At 41.2% G+C, this 20,122-nt stretch overlaps 1 protein-coding gene across 1 annotated transcript in view; it reads right to left on the bottom strand.

Annotated features, from left to right (window-relative positions):
- ptprsa (protein tyrosine phosphatase receptor type Sa) overlaps nucleotides 1-20,122 on the bottom strand; it is a 188,339-nt gene that overhangs the window by 73,132 nt on the left and 95,085 nt on the right. The window contains exons 7-10 of the mRNA XM_073476466.1: nucleotides 19,424-19,432; nucleotides 14,300-14,317; nucleotides 4,444-4,554; nucleotides 2,070-2,081 (exon numbers count right to left, since the gene is read on the bottom strand). Of these exons, the coding sequence (XP_073332567.1) occupies nucleotides 2,070-2,081; nucleotides 4,444-4,554; nucleotides 14,300-14,317; nucleotides 19,424-19,432 (150 nt within the window). The remainder of the gene's footprint in view (nucleotides 1-2,069; nucleotides 2,082-4,443; nucleotides 4,555-14,299; nucleotides 14,318-19,423; nucleotides 19,433-20,122) is intronic.

Consider the following 20,122-nt stretch of genomic DNA (forward strand, 5'->3'; position numbering starts at 1 on the left):
CTAGAATTGAAACCCTCATTTGGTGTCTGGGATAACTGCTAGATCTGAAGGGATGATTATATATATTTGTCTAATTACTTGCCTTAAGGAAAAAAATGATGTGGCTGGTGCAATGGAAGGAAATGGCATAGATGTGTTAGACTGAAGCCAAAAAATAAATCAGCTATAATCAGCATCTTCTCAAAGGAAACACTGGCTAACATTGAATATTTTTAAGGGGGTTTGTCTTACTTGCATTTTGGGGCTCATATCAAATCTTGACAAGCAAACGGGCCCAAACTTACTCACAAATGGCAAAAAAGAGTAACCGATTCCAATTATGTTGCTGGTTTGGTCATACCTGGCCATTAAATAGCAACTGTCAAGGTTCCCTTTAGCAGAATATGTTCTGCCTTCAAGTAAGAAGACTTTACCAAAGCATGGAAATTACTAATGTGTTGGCTGTTGGTGCATTTTCAATATGACTTTCAGTTATTTTACTAGGATCAGTCTAATCCCCTGGAGATCAGCACACTTTGACAGCCACACATACAAATACTCCGACTCCTATGAGGAGACTGATGGGGGTGGAAGTGTGTTATCTATACTACCTGAATGAATGTCAAGCCTGATATACAACCCAGACTTCTTGAGCCGCATGTAAAACCTCCACATCAAAAAAACGTAGTTCCTTTCTAAAAAAATGTTTATCTTGTGCTACAGATCACTGCAGCAGGTGACATGAGACTCAATACAGATCTAATTCAGTTGAAGATGCTAACATTGAGGCGGAACATCTTAAGAGATGACAGGATGTTGGTACAAAGCCAGTTGCAATATAAATCAGTAAACGCTGCTCACATTGATCTCCAATTCATTTAGCTCTCTCTCCTCATTACTGTTGTAGGACTACAGTATTCATGCATCAAAAAATATAAATTCCTGTGTGCCTCGTTGCAGTCCAGTTTGAGAATCTTCATTACTTTAGTCACATCAACCTGAAAATCAATTCTATTATATGAGTGTATGTACGAGGAATGGAGGGCTTTTGAATAATAAATTGTAATTTGATTGAGTGTCATGACTGCGAGAGAACACAAACAGCAGTCACTGAGCAAAACCAATCACATCTAGCTGCCGCCATTTGGAAATAAAAGTATCTTTGAGCACCCGCTAAGCAACAGCAAATGTGGTGTCGAAGTCATTATATTGTTATTGATCCACACGACACTGTAAATGGCATCCCTTAATGGCTGCCTGAAATCACCATGGAACCCAATCAGGCCCAATCAGATCAAATTTTTTCAGTAATGGGTCGCTATAAACAAGATGACAGGAACACTGGCTGTATACACACTTATTATTTCATTCGGCATTTGCATTTGCACTCCGAGAATCAAGAAGCAGAGCAGCATCATTTTGAAAAAGAAACACAAATCTCACAAACAAATGAACCACAAAAAGACAAACATTTTATAACTGAAAAGTAAGTTCAGGAACAGAACTGAAACAAAAGGAAAAAACACACAAACACAACACCATAATCACAACACAAAAAATAAACTAAATAAAGGAAAGCCAAAAAAGGGTTGTTTCAGGGAAAACACTTGAAGAAAAACCAAAGGAAGAGAAGGAAACAATTGAACAAAACACAGGGAATGCAGAAAGTAAAAGACCAACACGGCCAAAGGGATTCAGTACAGGCATGCAAGCGCAGTTACATTCTCCCATCATGCAACAGGTCCTGTTATTTACACGTGCTGGGTTTTCATGACAACACGTGCAAGAAAGCCTTTAAGTGCAGAAGCAATACCAAAGGATGCAAAACGAGAAAAGGCCCCACAATGCAAACATAAAAGTAAATTAACAAGACCCGAGCTAATCGGGTTTGCTTTCATCATTTCTTCCTTGGAAATAAAGAAACATTTCTTTCATAATCATTTAGCAGTTTGGATTAACTGATTAGTATTTCTTCAAATTAGTAATGAATCGAGCTCTGTAATAGGCAAATACAGCTAAAATTTTTCAACATGTTGAATTTTTTTTTCAAATGTGGGTTAAAAAAAGTAAAAAAGAAAAAACACACCAACCTTCTCGAAGCTCTGAGGGATGTAAAGGGGTTGATGCAGAACACAATGACATGAGGAGAAGAGAAAAATAGGGGAAACACAGAGAGAGTAAAAAAAGCCACCTCAAGGTGTTTAGCTGCAGCTACATTTCCCTTTTCTTGAATCTTTTTTCCTCCTTTTCCCTTGTCCCTGCTATCAGTGACACCCGTCTTGAAAGTACACTTGCCTGCCCCCCCCCCCCCCCCCCCCCCCTTAAATAAACTTTGAACCAGAACAATCAGATTCACCCCAGTGGCCACACTGTCGCTTGGTAAGAAAAAAAAGTAGTGAGGCGCCACTGGAGTCAAATCAAGCGTACCATACTCATAATTCAAAATTTCACAAGCTCCTTATAGCCACAAGGAGAGGCTCCTGTGGTGGCTGTATTTTGCTTTTGTTAGAGAAGGAAACCAAATAAAGAGAAAATAAAGAAAAACTAATGAGAGATAGAAAAGAAAAAAGACACAGTTTGGGCTGAAATTAGCAGCTGCAGTTCAAGACAGTTACAGAAAATGTTGTTAGAAGCCAATCAGCAGGACTGTCATTACAGTTTCTGCTTGGGTAGTAGTCTCAATTTTCCCTGCTACAGTATGCCCCAGATAAATGTTGGAATTGTCGTTTCATTTTTTCCTGAGAATTGATCCCCACCACAGCTGCTAATCTCAAGTGCATTTCGCTTTGTGAACAAAACATAGTCAACATCAAGTATCAGAATTGATTGACAAAAGTTAACTGAAAACAGACAAAGGTTGACACCATCAAGGCATAACAAGTGTGTTACATAGTGTGAAAGTACCTGAGTAATTATGACCCTTGTGTAGTCTTTTATAAGCATGCTGATGGAGCCAGTGTTCATGGAGATTGCATGAATTGTTGGAAATGATATCAGGGCAGAGCTGCGTGTTTCTAGCCAAAGGAACTACCAAACAGGCCAGTGCTGTGTCAACAAAATGTTCCCGTTATAATTATTTAATGATTCCAGTAGAGCTCTCGACTGTAATTTGCCATGAACCTTTTAATTTCTGTCATGCTGTACATGAGCAAGGTGCATAGCTACTTGACATTAGACAGCACGAGCCTCCAGGATGAATGCTGACAAGAACAGACACTAATCTTCATGAACCATTTTTTGCCTTCTACCCCTCACAGTTGAATTTGTCTTCCCTACGCTGCTACTTCACAGGGTATGATAATAGCAATAATAATGAAAAAGCAGCTCCCTGACCCATTTTATAATGTCAGACTAGTGAATTATTTATTGGGAACAAAGTTATTTGGTACACAGCAGAGGGAACAAACTGAGTAGATACCGAAGCATCTTTATTTAATATGCACAACATAAATAATGCATGTCGAAAATGCATCTGCTTCAATTTATCAAAGGTCCCTCAACAGGGATTCATTGTCATTTAGCATTAGTGATAGAGGGTAGGCTTTTGTCTTCATTGCCTGTTTCCTATGAAACTCAACATTCCCTGTGACCGTTTGTTTTTCATATCTTCACTTTGCTGGAACATGCCAGCCAAAATTACTACTGACTGTAAAAGGCTTTTTAAAAGACAATACCCCAAAGCAGAAACAGGGGAATACTATGGATTTATGCTCCGGAACACCATGAAGAGAAAGTAGAGGAATTGTACTATTTATAACCTATGCGATAGAGCATCGTTTTATGTAATACAGAGCAGCTGACTGTGTTAACAGTCCTTTTTCTATTAATTCACCACAAGGAAATTCTTTACACCCCCAATTCTGGAGAAGGCGAAGGGGTTGAGATTTTGATTGGTGGGCGTTATTACCTCGCCACTCAATCAAAATCAAGACTTACCGTTGTGCTCCTGTACCTGAAAAAAACTAATCAAAACGAAGTCCTTCCCGACTCTTTTTGGGTTCCATAACTTTGACGGAGGGGGAAACAATTTATCGGGCACACAATTACAGATAAAAGGCGTCTTACAACTGATAAAGTTAAAGACATACGGCTTGTTGTGCTACACATTTCCTTCCGAGTGAGTAGGGGAGGGCATTCAAAGACAAAATGGAGCATAACATCATAACAGAGAAGAACATTAGTTGGTCAATTATAGTTTTACATTTGGAAGTTTCAGTGCATATGAAATTACATTTGTGGGCAGGCAATACTATCAAAGCTAAAAGATTTATATGACTCGGGTAATACTATTTTGCAAAATACATTTTGTGCAAATACAGCTGGGCTAGAATGGAAGCAATTATCATTTGTTAAGCTCAACAGTAATGCCACTTAAAGCTGAGCTGCACTGTGCAGACATTTTAGTCAGAATGGGTGGATGTTTTTTATTTTTTGGCCTGACTCTGGGGCCGGGTTGCTCCCTACCTCGCACATAAAGGTTAGCAGGGGACGAGTAGCGCACGCCTTCCACATTAGACGCCACGCACTCGTACTTCCCCTGGTCAGTCTCCTCGCTGTTCTCGATCTGCAAGGCACCTGGGAAATGACAACATCCAACCAAGACAAAGAAGGCAGGGGGTGGGGGAGAGAAAGAGAGAGAAAGCAGGGAAGAAATGATTAGTTGATCTATCAGTGACAGTGCATGAAGGAGTCAGACAATCTTCTTAATGGAGGGTATCTTGAATTTCTCAGGACCATTTTGTCAAGAACTGTTTCTCTCTGCGATGCTAATGCAGATTGCCATGACAGACCGGGTTCCTCTCCAGCCTCAGCCATCCACAGATAAAACAGAGGTGGTGTTGAATAAATAAAAATGTGCACTGAAATAGTCACACTAAATATGGTGGTTGCTATGTTTTTGTATGCAGCTCACGTATGACATGAGATCTATTTTTAAAAAATGCAATATAAACAAAGGAATGATGTAAGTGTGATGAATGGAGAACTGTGCAGAGATGGTCCTGTAAACTGAGTTAGATTAACAAATCGCCCTGTGCGAAGCACCCTCCAAGGGATCGTTTGTGTGCGCTTGGGGAAGAGAGGTCATGGGAAAATATCCAGACATATAGTTGATGTCCAAATGAACACTGGCAGGGAGCAGACCGAGCAGCTCAAGCCCCTCTGTAAGCTTTAAGGAATTAGAAAAAGTAAAGACACATCTAATTCTTATATTATATCTTGCAAATGTATGGAATACTGACAACCATTGTGTTCGGGTTGTTTAAAAATCATTTGTATTTTGTTTTATTCATGTGTTTGTTTAATAACTCTTAACTACAGTATATTAAAATTTGATATTCTCTCTATATTATGTCAAATTAAGGTACATGTCTCCTTTTTATCTTATTACCATTTCCCCATATTGTCATATTTTCTGGTATAAAGTTTTTTATGTGTTTCAAACAGACTGTATGTCTTATCTCTTTCTAGAATATATCTCTTGTATGTGCAAATAAACTCAACCTAACTGCTTGGCAACAACACTGGGGGATGGAGGAGGGAGGTGGAACAACGAGCGTCAGATCATTCCTCGTTAGAGCGCCGTTGACGGCACTTCCTGATGATATCATTAGGGCTTCTGGCTGGCTCAGCAGACAGATTGCAGCCCAGGCCTCCCTGACAAACACAGCACCATCACTCGTTAGCGTTTAGCCAGGAAGCATCAATACGCCAGCCGCTGCCCAGGATGCTTTGTAATATACCATAACCTACTCCATCACAACAGCAAGCGGAGGGAACACAATGTTGTACAAAGCTACTATTCTGGAACATTGGTCTAATAACACTTTTCAGCTGTGCCACAAATGAGACCATCGATCCTGCTTAATTATAAAGATTAGTCACGCATCCACCTTGGCCACGGCCTAATACTCTAAGACTATTTTACACCTTTTAAGCAATACAAAGATATCTTCTGTTAAAAAAAGGAAACAGACCTGAAGCTACAACAATCTATACTCTATTTTTTGCTTCTCTTCATTTCCCTCTTCAGCTCAGATCATCCTCGTCCCCCAGGGGGAACAGTTCCTGGCACATAGCTCATGAACCAAATGAAAATGTCTACCTGCAGAGTGCAGGTGGTGGAGTCTTCGCTCTGCGTTTATGCAGGGATCTGATTTGGATGTGTTTGATGTGCGCTTGGAACAGCAAATGCCAGAGCGGTGGCAGGTGGGTTGGAATGTGCTCAGAAGCCTAGCGCCTCAACACCAGGGAGACCACAAAGTAAGGACTGTGTGAAGTTCAACTCCAGGTGGACGCTTCCAGAAAGCTCTGCCAGCGGCTTCTCAGCCTTAGTCCCCTTGCTGAATTAAAAAGTCTTTAGAAGGCAGATTTTGTTGGTGCAATTTTGTCAATGCTTTGTAAATAACGACGGTGAAGGGCCTGTGGTTGGACACATCCCTTTACCACACAAATAAATCAGCATAAATGTTGTATTTTATATATTTTCATTCCATGTGTGCCAGCTGCTAAAGGTCCACTGTTCCAAACGCTTCCAACAAATATAAATGTCTTTATCTGAAAATAATATTCAACAAATGTCATCTGAAGGTCACCTAAACATAGCCACCAACACGCGGGTGGGTGACAGATAATGAGCCAAACAAAATTAATTGAGAGCCAATTAAAACCAACATTGGCGGCTGTGAATTGAACCTCCTGGCGAAAAAGAGAGAGAGAGCAAGACGGAGAGAAAAACACAGGAGTCTATGAGGCGATAGAGGGAGTTTCAACTGTTCCTCTCCATCTTTGTTGGAGGCTCCTCGCTAGGTGCTATTATCTATTGTTTCCAAACCCCTACTGGCTTCATTACATATTCTAGCTATTATTTAGTGGAGCTGTGAGGAGCACATAAAGACGCCTTCTGCTGGCAGAACACAGAGAGAGGGCAAACAACTGAGGAATAAAAGAAAGCGAGTTGAAGTAAGAGGGAGAGACAGGAGTGGCAGAAACAATAAAAGAGAAGGAGAAAAACAATGACAGCAAAGGAGGAAAATTGTATTCATAAATCATATTTCTTTTTTTCTGTCTTAAACTTGCCTATTATTATTCTGCCCCAAAAATAGTGAAGAGAAAATATGTTTGACTCTTTTTACCCTCGCGAAAATCTGGGTGATTTAATACGTATCTTAAACTTGATTAAAGAATAACAACAATTTAATTTAATTGTACACACTGTATTAAAATAGATCAATTGTTTGATGAAGGAAGCCAAGTGACAGAGCTGGAGAAGGAGAGGAACAGTTAAGGTAAGAGAGAGAGGGAGAGAAATCACAACTTCATTCTATTTTGAGAGGCTTTATGCTCCTCTCTCCGTCAGATTCGCACATAGTGGAGATGAAATATCCCGCTGGTGTTACATGTGTCGTGCCACACTGTGCGACTTGCTGGTCCATCCATTTTGTCATTTCCACTCTCCTATATCATATGTTTTCTTCTGGTCCTGGCTTTGTCTTTTGTACACCACAAAAGAAGTTCAAATTTCTTTTCTTTCTTTTTGGTGAACAGGAATTTAAAGACAACAGACCTCTGACGCTTTTTAACATACAAAATCCAAATGAAGCTCTTTGATGTCCTATCTCCAGCAGCAGCATGTAGTGCACGTGCGCTCACAAAACAAACTCAACCCTTTGAAAACCCTTGTCACCAGCATGTGTCTCTTTCCTACCATTTCCTTTTGTCTTTTTTAAAAAAAAATGACTACACTCTCCCTGTTTTGCATAATTGCGCTCTGACTACCCTGCCAGCCTGTGGCTCACCAGAGCGCGAGTGGCCATTGGCATTTTTTTTTTTTATCAGGAAAAGTGGAAACACAAGGAATGAAATAAATGCCGAAAATTATCTTTCACAAGCACAATCAAAACCATGCGAGCAGTCTGTTCACATAATACGCGTTTACTGATAAAGACTTGCCTAGAAAAAAACGGCAATTCACGTCGCTCACAAAATGTCCGTACTGTGCTTATAAAGTGAGTCCTCTATGGGGCTGAGAAGCATGTTCTCCCTGTCTCCAGCTACAAAGTCTTATCACAAACACGGCAACTGTTGAAATGACCAAAGACAAGTTTGTTTTGCTTGATTTCATTAGAAAACATGGAAAAAGTTGACTACTCTGCTTGCGAAGAGATGGCATAAAGACTTTAGAATACCAACCAAGTCTGACTGTGTGGACTCATTGTTAAAAACAGAAAACAAAAACATCCACTGAAAGACATTGTTTCAAAAATACTGTTTCATATGATTTGTATTTGTTATTTTATACATTTACTCGTCTATTTCATTTACATTGTGAATACTTCCACTGCATGTGTGACGTGCTATTACTGAGCAAATACTACTTCACTTGCTACATAATCTTGCTCAAGGACATTTGAAAAGGAAACATAAATGTTGAAGGACATTATGTGAACTGTTGTGGGCACTGAGGCGAAGATCTGAGAAAGTCCAGGACAGTCAGGCCACACTGACTATAAGCAAAACCCCAGGAAGAACCACCCCTGCTGAGTAATAATTTACGTTTTTCTGGGTCAGAGGAGAAAAGATTGGTGCCTATTTTCTTCTTCCTGTCTTTTTCCATGATGTATGTGGCACCATTAGGATCCAAAAGAAGAAAAAACATGTGGCTACAATTCAGAGAGAATACAGTCCTTGATAATAATGACATCACTTCCATGAGGACCAATTAGTCTCCATCTCAGTCAAAGTGACCCGTCCTTCCCACCAACACTCACAACCTCCAATCTCCACTGCTACCCACTCCTGGCTGTCTTGAAGCATGTTCACTGACTTCATCCACTCGATAAAGAAGGCTGTAATGGGCAGTGGGTCTGGGACATTTATCCCAGCCGTGACAGCTGCCCTGGTTAACAGCGCTGCATGCCGCGGGCTGATCTGATGAGGAGCGTTGAGGTGCCAAGGTGTGATAACAAAGAAGATTGCCTGCAAAGCTCTACAATTGTATGTTTTGAAATCCAATTCAGAGTTTGGAACAGACATTCTTATAACAAAGCTTTTTACAGAAGTTACTTTGTGCCAGTAGTCTTAAGTATATTATTATTTCACAATTGTCTTGCCAAAAGGATTTAGATGTGTGTATTCAGTGGTAAGAGCAACTTTTTACTTTTAGCTTTCACTAAATTTAATCTAAAATAGTCCCTTGCACATTTCTAATGCTCTTTCTGTAGCTGCAGACTGACAGGAAATATATCAAAACATATCCAATTAAAACATATATATATATATTGATATTAACAAACTCATTAAGAGCTTGTTTTAGTTTAAGACTAGGTTATTGCTGAGATATGAAAAAAAGAGGAAAAAAGACAGTCGGAAAGGGTAGGGAAACAGTCTCATTTATGAAAAGGTACAGTGTACAATAGAGCAACAGACAGAGAGAACAAACAAACCTATCAGAGAAGGCTGGGAAGAAGAGTTGAAGAGACAGACAAGCACAGAAAAACAGAAGGACAGATGAGGGGATAAAAGAAAAGCGAGGAGGGGCCAGCATGGATGATTAATTTCAGAAAGTGCCTGAAGCCGTAGTCTGCCCACCCCTGTCGCTGCTTTGTAGCAGCTTTGCCATGTGTACCCCCCCTAGTCCCATTTGTGTAATTCAATTAGTGTGCTCCAGCGGCCCTTGATTGATTTGTTTAGGCGATCAACAAAATGGCTGGCCAAGTCTCACTCTTTCTTTCCCTCCCTCTTGCTCCTTCCGCAGCCCACTAAGGCCTGCCGGTGGCACACTGTTCTTTTCATCATTTTATCTCTCGTTTTCAGTTCATGTCTCTCATTAGTCCCTCATTTCTCATCTCCCCTCCTGTCGTTTTCCTCTCCGTCCTCTCATCCCAACACTGCTCAACAGCTAAAGCTCTACTACTGTGCAATTAAAACCCAAATTAGCACCTTACTGTATAAGTGGACACTTCAAAATAATAGCCTTGCCAGGACATGAAATAGTGCGCTTAATGATTCAGGAGGAATAGTTAAAATATTTAAATGTATTTCTAGCAATAAACAAACCTGTCCTGACTTGCAAAGCATACAAAGTTGAAAACAGCAGCACATCATGCATAAAAGCCCAGTCGCCAGAATAAAATGTTGGCATTATACTTTTATGCAAACCACAGACATATCACTATCATTTTAACATTATGCAACCTGGTGTCACTCCAAACCATGTAACAGACCCCTCTGGTCCACCATGTCACAGTTGCATTTGGCCTCGCCTACCTGTGAAAACAACACGTTTTCATTCCCTTGGTCAAGCTAGCAATAACAAACGTGAGGGCTTGTTACACTTTCAAAATAAAGGCGCCGAAACTACTTGGTTAGGTTTAGCTTAATAACTACTTCCTTCAAGCTGTCATCATTGACAATTGGCTCGATATGCGACTTAAATCCTGGGTGAAAGTCCCATGAATGAACCACCCAACCAACCTTAACCACCTCCCGATGTGGAGGAAAACAAAACCTGGTATTTTCAGTGAGACATTTTCCACCCTTGCTTGTGGCAACAAAACTGTTGGGGGAAAAAAGTGTATTTTCAGCCGAAACACTATCTTTTCCTGATACTAAACAAGGTTTCCGTACTTAAACCTAACCAAACCATACGCACTGTGTTGTCAGAAAAAAAACGTTTCAACATATGCAACGCTTGCAGAAATGTGCAGTGCCAACATTTATTCTGGCGATTAGGTTGTGTATAAACATTGTAAGCCAATTAGTATCCCTCTGCAATGGATAGTGTATTGCTACAGCTACAGCAGGTGCAACAGGGTTTCATACAGCAGTTGTTGTACTGTTGAACATCAATTCAAATAGCTTGTTCAACTGTAGGATGACAAAATGTGGAAAGTTATGCATTTCATCTGTGAACTTGAAGTTCTAACAGTCACATAATAGAGAAGACAGCCAGTGTGGATACATGGCAGCTAAGAATGGAAATGGCCTTTTCTCTCTGTCTCCCTTTCCGTCTGTCTGTATCCTGGCTGTCACTTGGGCACGCACTGCCACCACCCCAAGGTCATTATACTGTGATCGCACCAGCATGGGGCCCCACGTGTGATGCCATTGTTGTCAGTGCCCATCTGTTGGCTTGTAACGCTCCTATGAAATCAGTAATGAAGCAGGTAGGGAGTCAAGCTACCTTCCTACCTAGCTCACCTCTAGGCCAGCACCTGGGCTATGTATGGAAGCAAAACTAATGCAGAGTTTACATTTTGGGAATTGGCTCATAATTAAGCTGTGACGCTGCTTCCAATGACGCACATTGTGATTTCCATGAAACTTTAGAAAATACTTTTAGGCGCTTCTGATTACTTAAAAAGTTCTAAATGGGCACATCCCTTCATACCTGTCTGATCTTGTTATATTCCATCCCATGCTCTCAGCTCAGAGATAAAAAGAAGTCAGCAGGCTGCAGGGCCTATGATGCCACCCATGAATAACCTGCTGAGGCCTTTGAATTCAAACTTAAAACTCATCTTTTCATCCTAACTTTGATTAACTTTGATTACTTTGAGCCTTCTGTCAGTCTCAATGAGTCTATTGAGCCTCAAACTTATATTCCATGTTTGTCTTTCAAACGAGAATACAGTAATCGTTAAAAAAAACAAAAAACACTGCATCTCTCTAACCCTGAATGTTCGTTGTCCCACCAGCACATGAGCATCCAAGCTATGTTCCTATCCCTCTTTCTCTCTCTTATCTCCTTATTTTCTCCTCTCTTTGTACTCAGGTGTCTCTGTCCCATCAGTAATCCTGAGACCTTTCTCCCTCTCTCCTCTGGTTGATGGGGCCTCATTCCCTCCATCTCTAATGTCTTCATCCTACAGGAGATTCAAGCTCTCCTCTTGTCTCTCTCTCTTCTTTGTGCGCAAGTTGTCCTTGTCTCTTTTACTACTATCTGTGGTGTAAAGAAGTTTAACATTCCCTGGTGAGAAATAAAAGTATTACACTTAACCAAGTTTTCAGTTGAGTTATTATAGAAGAAGTTGAATAAAGAGAATCAGACAAGCAAAAAACAGGCAAAGTCAAACAGCAAACAAAACAGAGTCAGAACACCCACTACTCAGCTAAATAGGGACAGAGTCTTTTGCGACAGGCTGGCTTAAGAGTCTGACAGTTTTCTGTTCTATGAGCAGTCATTTAATACTCATGAGTTCCCAGTGGCATGGTGGTCTGTAACCATGTAGGCACCGATCTGCTATTTGCATAGAGGACAATCTTTGTCTCTCCAGGTATGAAGCTGCAGGGCCCAGATTTAACCAGCCAGGTTACATTGGAAAACATGTCTTCTAATCCAAAGAGCAGTGAAGCAAATAGCAGGGCTGACACAGCAAAACCATTAGTTCAATGTTGCTAAATTAAGCAATTTCTATTACACTATCTGTGTGAATGGTGTGCTTGAGCTCTCTTCCTTCTTTTCATTATCCGAATGGAGAGTTGTATGCAGGACAGATTGTACATGTGTGACTTGTGATATTGGGCTTTATAAAAAGTATTGACTTGACTTGACTTGATGCGGAGCGACTTAAAATGACTTGTAAGTTGGAAAAACGATGTTCATTTTCATTCTGAAAAGCTCCAATTTCTGGAGTGAAGGAGTCAACTTAAAGTACGTTAAAGGCTGCATGAGGGTGAACGCGCACCTATGCAAACAAACCATTTGTGTCCTTCTCAGACACCCTGATCTCAATTACATTTCCGCCTCTCTCCAGATCCTATGACATTAATTTTCTCTCCACATAAGCGCCATACACTCCTGTCGCGAGTCAGTGTTGGCATTCTGTAATATGGTGGGGAGAAATCGCCTTTTTCAAGCCGCTTATCTCATTATGCAAATGCAGAGTTCATAAGTCATGCTTGCTTTTGTTCGCCACAAAATGATTTATGAGACCTTATTCAAACAAAGCAGAGCAGGGAGGGCTGGGATTTGGCTATGAGTGAGGGCTTTTGAAGAAGCAAAGGTTCTGAATTTTGTCTAAAATCTTAAGTGTTCATGAATATGTTTGACAATATGCTACTGTTCAGAGATTCATGTCATGGATGGCTTGTATGAAATGGTTGAAGATGGAGGACCTTTATTTTACGATTGGAGCTCTACTGTCAAATTGGCTGTACCTCACTGTAAAGGTGAAACTTAAAGCATTTATCCCATCGCCATGGGAACGGGGACCTACATGGCAAACTTTGATATTCACTTACCTGCTCCACCTGTGGAACAAAAGCGTTCTACAACAAACACACTGAATCAACTGGGAGAGAATATTTCAGCAACAAAACCTGGTGGATAATTACAAGTGGAAATTAACTTGTCTGGGGAAATGAAAAGAAAAAGAGGAGAAGAAGTTTTATTTGACAAAGCTATTGTATAATTCATCGAAGTCCAACTGTTTGACCTTTGTGTCATTCCCTTAACACCTTGATATCCTCCTGTTCATCCTCTGACATTGTAAGAGCTGGTTTTAGTATGGTAAAAGGGGGTACATGTTGCTCTTCTTGAAAAGGCAACCATTCTACCCAGAAGCTTCCCTAATTTTGCCTAACAGGGAGGGAGGAAATTAAATCAGATGTGATTTATACTGGCTTTTCCCCCCGACATACCACAAGTACTTTCAGCTTGGGCTCATAAAAGTAAGGGGGGGGGGGGGGGGGGGCGGACAGATGAGGAGGATATCAAAGCAGAGAAGGAGAAGGAAGAAAGGGGGTTGCGTAGATTGTGTTGAACAGTTTACAGTATTCAAATACTGTCACCATCGCCCATCCCCCAGTTTCCCATCACCAATCTCCCATCCTCCAGCCCCATGTCCAAACAATTTAAATGTCAGAGGCATAAAGCAGACAAACCGCCTCGTAATAACCCTCAACATCCCTCCCCTCTGCTTCCACCATCCCAATCCTGTATCATAACCAGCCAGCAACACAATTTGAATGGCTCAGTAGTTTCCTGACACTGATGATGTTGTGGAGATAGTAGGAAGACACAAACACAGAACGTCCACAGAGGTGGAAGAATTGCACATTGATGATGACATGGGGCGTGGGACTGATAATCACATATGACCACACTCACGAACAGCATGTACAGAGCACATAGAACCCAAACACAGATGACATATTAATGTTAGTGGATACAGAAAGGTTTGACACTTTTAAGAGGAAAAGCCCACTTGATGCCCCGCCCCCTTTAAGTCATTTGGATGGAGTTAGGAGCGGTTATGTCTGGTTTAGTATCAGTTAGCGTCTTTTTTTCCCTTTTCATTGTGTTGGTTAAACATCTTACCTCGAATCGGGGTACCCTCTGGAGGAGACACAAAAACGAAGACACAACATAAGTTTAGTTCAAAGTTAATGTTAGTAATAGTTAGAGGAGTTATTTGGGTTGGAAGGTGGAACACTGGAACTAGATTATCAAACGATTAGGTCATCTCTAACAGGGCTTTCAGAAATGGGATTATTTCTTTTTACCTCTCACTGCTGGTATCACAAAGGACCGGGGAGTTTTATATGACTGGCACATTCCATTAACTTGTCATTTTCTCTTTTACCTCTCCTTGCCTTAGAAATATTAAGACAGGAAACACAATGGTTCATCGGCAGAGCTGAACAAGCTTGAGGTCTTGGCATGTGTTTTATCACAGCTGCAAGTTGGGGTGATAAAGCGGACCTAGAGAGGTTTGACCTTAAGTTAACATGGATTGCAAAAGCCAGTGGCAAAAACCTTTTCCGAGCCAACTGAACTTGAATAAGAGGTCAGTAAAACAAGTTAGGTGCACTACTATCCTACCCCGGTTACCTACATTAGTATGGAACAAACCAGCTGAGGGAGGAATGGAGTCCCTACTGAACAAGAAGTCCAGGCTGTTCCTTCAGGCAACCGCAGATTAAATCAAACAGATTGAAGTTCTTATTTATCCTACAAGTTGTAAACCTGCTCAACTGTGACAGATAGACTCTTCACCTCAAGCTTCATCCCTCCACTCTGGTCATTCAATCTCCTGCCTCTTTCCATTGTTTCATCTTACTGAGAATTGTATGTTTCTCCAGTCTTTGTTTATTGTGAGTCTGTATTGTGTTACATACCTGACTGCAAGCCAAAAGTCCCATTAGGGACAATAAAATATTGAGCTTATTCTGTCAGTAAATGTAGCCCAAGTTGTTGCTGTGATGTAAAATGCATCCCTTATAGGCAGAGCTTTGGGGGTTGGTACGAGAGCCAGCTTAGCTTCAACCCTGTCTCTGCCAAGCATTAAATTGTTCTTCCGCACTTGGCATTTTTTCTCCACTCAATGTTTTATAACTATTTTTCCTCCCTTTCTTTCTTTATCTGGTCCTTCATTCCTCTCTCTTTTCCTTATTTCTGAGTTTGTATGTTTCTCAGTCGTTCCCACAATCCCTCCCTTTAGCCTTTCTCTTCCTGTCCCTCTCTAAATCTAAGGATGACTCATGGCAACAACGTGCCCTTGGCAATCCCCCGAGAACGCCAGTCGGGCGGCACCAACCCAGGGGAGGTGCCCTACTTAGCATATGCGGCCTGCAGGCACAGAGCTGAGGGTCAACTGCCCATATTGCCCATTGAGCCCAACACTACAGGCCTAGCCCTTGTGTGTATGTTCTAGCATTCATGCAAGTTGCAACCAAAAAAACAAAAAAATAAGCTGGTCTAACCAACAAAATGACAATGCCTGCAATCCATCAATTTTTTCACTTTTCCAAGGATGGATTGCAGCGGCGGCTGGCTAAGTAAGGTGGTCCAAACATTTCTCATCCCAGCAACATTTTCTAAAGCACTTCCATGCCAGATGACATATGTAATGACGCTCGTATTACCTGTCAATCTCCTATACAATACCTCTCCCAGTTAAAATCAAGAGAACCTTGACTTTAAGATGTCAAGTGGTGGCAGCAATTTCCATATTCTATGCAGTAAATTAAATGGTGTGGGTGGCTACATGGTATGGATGAAATTTTCTATACCTTCTGGACAGATTACGGTTGCAGCTCTGCATACAGAAGCGTCCTTTGTGATACCAGCAGGTAGGAGGCAATCACTAAGTTTGAAGTTCTGCCTGGTTTGCAACGTACCGATGGGGACTCATTTCCTATACTATAATTAAATGCTTTATAATTGAATTTATAGTTACACATTTCCACACTGTCTGATGGAAGTGGAAAATGTCTCTCTCTCGAATGTCAGATCAGATTATTTTCAAGAAACATTTCAAATATATTGTCATTTACTCTTGGCTATTTCTCACTTGCAAGGTGCTTGTATTTGACAAACCTAGTCTTCAATATACATACACAGTGTACTATATGCATAGATTTGCCACAGTGATAGTTTAGAGTCATTGCAACAACCAGGTAAAACAACAGGGACATTTTATTCATTTCTGCTATGATTTTAGAGACCACATAATCAAAGGATATCACAACACAAAGGACAATAGGGGTCTGGGAAGGTTACGTTGTTAAGAGTTAGAGTTTGATTAGAGGCTGCAGAAGCTGTTGGTTTATTTTGCTTTAGCTGCGATGAAATTTTAGTCAGGGGTTAAGGGGTTACTAGTTAAAGGTTAGGTGAGGTTAAGGTCAAAGTTAGGTTAAGGTTAGGATAAGGTTAAGGTTAATAAAGCAGGTTTGTAGAAGGGAAGGCCATCATATGTGGACCTCATAAAGAACTGGGTTACAGAAGAGGAATGGAAAAAAGAGAGGAAAGTAACGGGGGGATGAGGGGTAGAGGGGGTAGGTATATATAGAGGCTGTTTGGATCAAAGGCATTGGTTCCCCAAAAGATATAAAATATCAAAAGGAAATATTTGACCAAGGTCATTGAAACTTCCATTTTATTGTTTTTAATATTAAAGCAGCATGACGAGATAAAAATAAAACCTAGCTAAGGAAGGACCTGAACAGACAGGCTGGGTCTGGAGTGGCGAGCCTCTATTCAATTACAATGGCAAATCCACCTTTATTACAGGCACACAAGCTAATGGCCATAAGCTCCCCTTCTAAGCTTTGGCCAGCCAGGGGTTGATCAGCTTACGGTGACAATGACCTAAATATACCTCAACAGACCGCTGACCTCCTCGCATTATCAAATGCAGCATTATTTGCTCCACAGAACACCCCATCTGTTTTGTTAAGCAACCCTCTGAATATATTAAAAATATTATTGAGGGATGTAGTTTGGCCAGAGGCAATCTGGCCAGAGATGTTGTCCATCTGCGTGTGAGACGAATGGGGTTGCGTGATTGGCCGAGTGTCAAAATCTGACCGCCCTCCAGAGGGCGTCTGGCTGACCTTCTCATCACCATGGACACCAGTCTGGGACCCTAGTAGTGTCGCAGCAGGTCTCTGGCTTGTTACCGCATCTGCAGACGTCCTAGGCACTCCCTGCAGAGCAGCTTTGATGCTACAAATGTGAGCATTTTCTTGCACTTTTCAGATTAAGTGCAATTGAACTCAGCATAGTTCAAATTGGAATGTGCACACTGTAAATGTGCGTGTAAGGTCATGTTTTCAAACCTTTACACTAAAAATGACCTTAATCTTTATTAATATGCACTCCTACCAATCCTCTCACTGTCTCCCTGGCCTCCAGTTAATCTGTTCTGGCTGATGGGGCAGGGAGGGCCTGGGGTCTGCAGCCACGGGGACTTGGGGAGAAATGTCAGGCTCCCTCCACACCTCTAGAGGAGCTCCTCAGGGGACACTGACGCAAATATCACTGCCCCGCCAGCACAGCATGGTCTGGCACATGAGCAACCAGTCAGCCAGCCAGTCAGCTATATGGCAAACAAGAGCTGGACGCTCTATCTTCTCATACGTATAATCAAAATTGCTATTACTGCGTTGTCTTTTGTTTCAGGTGGGAATAATTCAGATCAGTGTGCTCATTTCAACATCACAAAGAGTAAAGGTCACATGAGAAAGGAGGGGGCTTCATTTGCACGGACTGAAGATGAGTTTGTTTTTGATCGAATGTTTGTCGACCCAGCTTTCCATGTTCTATGCAAGTTTTTTTCAATAAATACTAAATACTAAACTCTGGAGACCCGAAATGGCTACTTGAAGTACTGAGAACATGAGAAGATGGCAGCCTAGGGGGGCTTGAGCATGCAGGCTTTTTTCTCATCAGCATAAATCCTGCCTGGCTGCTGAATGAGCTCTCTAGAAAAAATGCAAGCCTCAAAGCTAACATTACCTTACGAGAGCCTTGGTATTGAAACAGGGGAAAGTAATTTCCCTTTCTGCCCTCCTACATACACATATAGTTTGAACTGTAAAATATACCCAGCTTAAAGTGGCTGGGTATATTTTTGCAAGTAGTTCAAAAAGTCAGAAGGAGTAGAGATGTGGCCAAAAGTAACTATCACTTGAGCCCTCGCCCTCTGGCATGGGCAACAGAGCCTTAGCTAGCGATTTGTAAACCAAGTGGGGATGTGGGCCAATTTGGCAAGAGAAGAGAATACTCTCCTGAGAAAATATTTGATCAAGACCAGAGGGTCCACCCAGCCCAAGTTTGGGATTGCAGGGTTCAGCCATACAGCGGTCTTGCAGTGGCCTTCACCTGGAAAGAACTCAAGATTCTTTCAGCCCCTATCAGTACTTGCTGCACTTTCCAAGGATATTTTTGGACAGCAAGCTGTTTTTCTGAAAACTGAGTTTCAACCGCTTACATATGAGTATAAAAAAGCCAGTCGTACGATTGCTGGAGCAAAGAGTAGTCTATGCATCTCACCAAGAAGACAAACAATACTGTAGGCTATGACTGCACAGGAATAATTGTCTTGGATTCAAACAGAGTCCAATTATTTCCTCAAAGCCTGCTGTCGTGCAACACTGCAGAGAGAAAGAACTAGACGTGACAGGGGGCATCAGCAGTGTAAAATCTACATAATGTAGTCAGGGAAAAGTATGTAAGGCAACAGCTTCTTCCAAGGTAACCTTGCACAAGGTTTGTGGGACCCCAAACAGTCCAGTAAAGTTGCTAAAGTATTGTGGAAAAGGTGGTTGAACTGGGCGGCTCCTAAGTTTTACTATGCATTTTAGCATTAACGTGAAGCAGGATGTTGTCTAAAAAGACTTGCTCAGCATGTCCTCCCCGTATAAATAAAAACTGCGTTGCTTAACGGTGGACCGTGATATCTAACCACCCCCATTATCAACTCATGCTGCTGCTTGTCCTTGATTTGCCTTTCTGCTTTAAGTTCCAGTTGGTGTGTGAAAGTGGATGGAACAAAAGTAAAAGTTAAGGATAAATACGAATAGAACATAGGGAACAAGTAACAAAAGAGGACGAAGGTGAGGGGAGAGCAGGGGATGCATGCATTTTGGAAAGTAGTTTGAATATGCCATCTGCTTCAAGGAGAGTGGGTGGGCTTGCTAGGCTTTGCAATACACTTACCAAAGGTTTCTGAAAATGACAGAGCAAGCGAAGTAAAAAAGGGGAAGAACAACATAGTTCATTTTAGGTTGAGGTTAAAAGTGACTGCCACGCAAGAATTAAAGGAACTTCAGTTTAGTTAGGTCTTGTGTCCCACCTCAGCATTTTAGTTTTCATTAACAAGCGATACAGTGGAAGAAGAAGTGAATTTTCAAGTCACAAATGTAAATAACTGTTTATCATAAATTCTACTTAAAATTTATAATTCTAATTAGAGGCATGGTTTTATTTTCAATAGAAATCAAATTAATCCATTTTGGTTTTGAGTTATATTTTATTGGTTGGTTTATTTTTTTCAGTTATAACTTGTGTTATGGGTCACAGCCAATGAAACGTGTTGAAGACTGCAATGTGCACTGAGACACATCTGAGTTTCAGACACAAATACAGACAAGAGACAAAGAGAGAGAGAGACAGCAAAACAGCAGTCTGTTTCAGTTAGACAGAACACATGAAGACAATTGAAGAAATCATGAAACAGATAAGGACAGATGGTACAGAGGTTAGACAACAGGCAGGAAGCTATACTTCTTTGTCGAGGCTCAAAACTCTCAAAGCTGTGATCACAAGGTTGCAGCTGCCAAATGTACCTGAGAAACAACCACCAAAATCTCTAACATTTCTCTGATTCTCTCTAAACTTTGAAAGTCTTTAGTAAAG

The sequence above is a fragment of the Pagrus major genome, chromosome 11, assembly GCF_040436345.1.
Source record: "Pagrus major chromosome 11, Pma_NU_1.0".
Classification (NCBI taxonomy): Eukaryota; Metazoa; Chordata; class Actinopteri; order Spariformes; family Sparidae; genus Pagrus; species Pagrus major.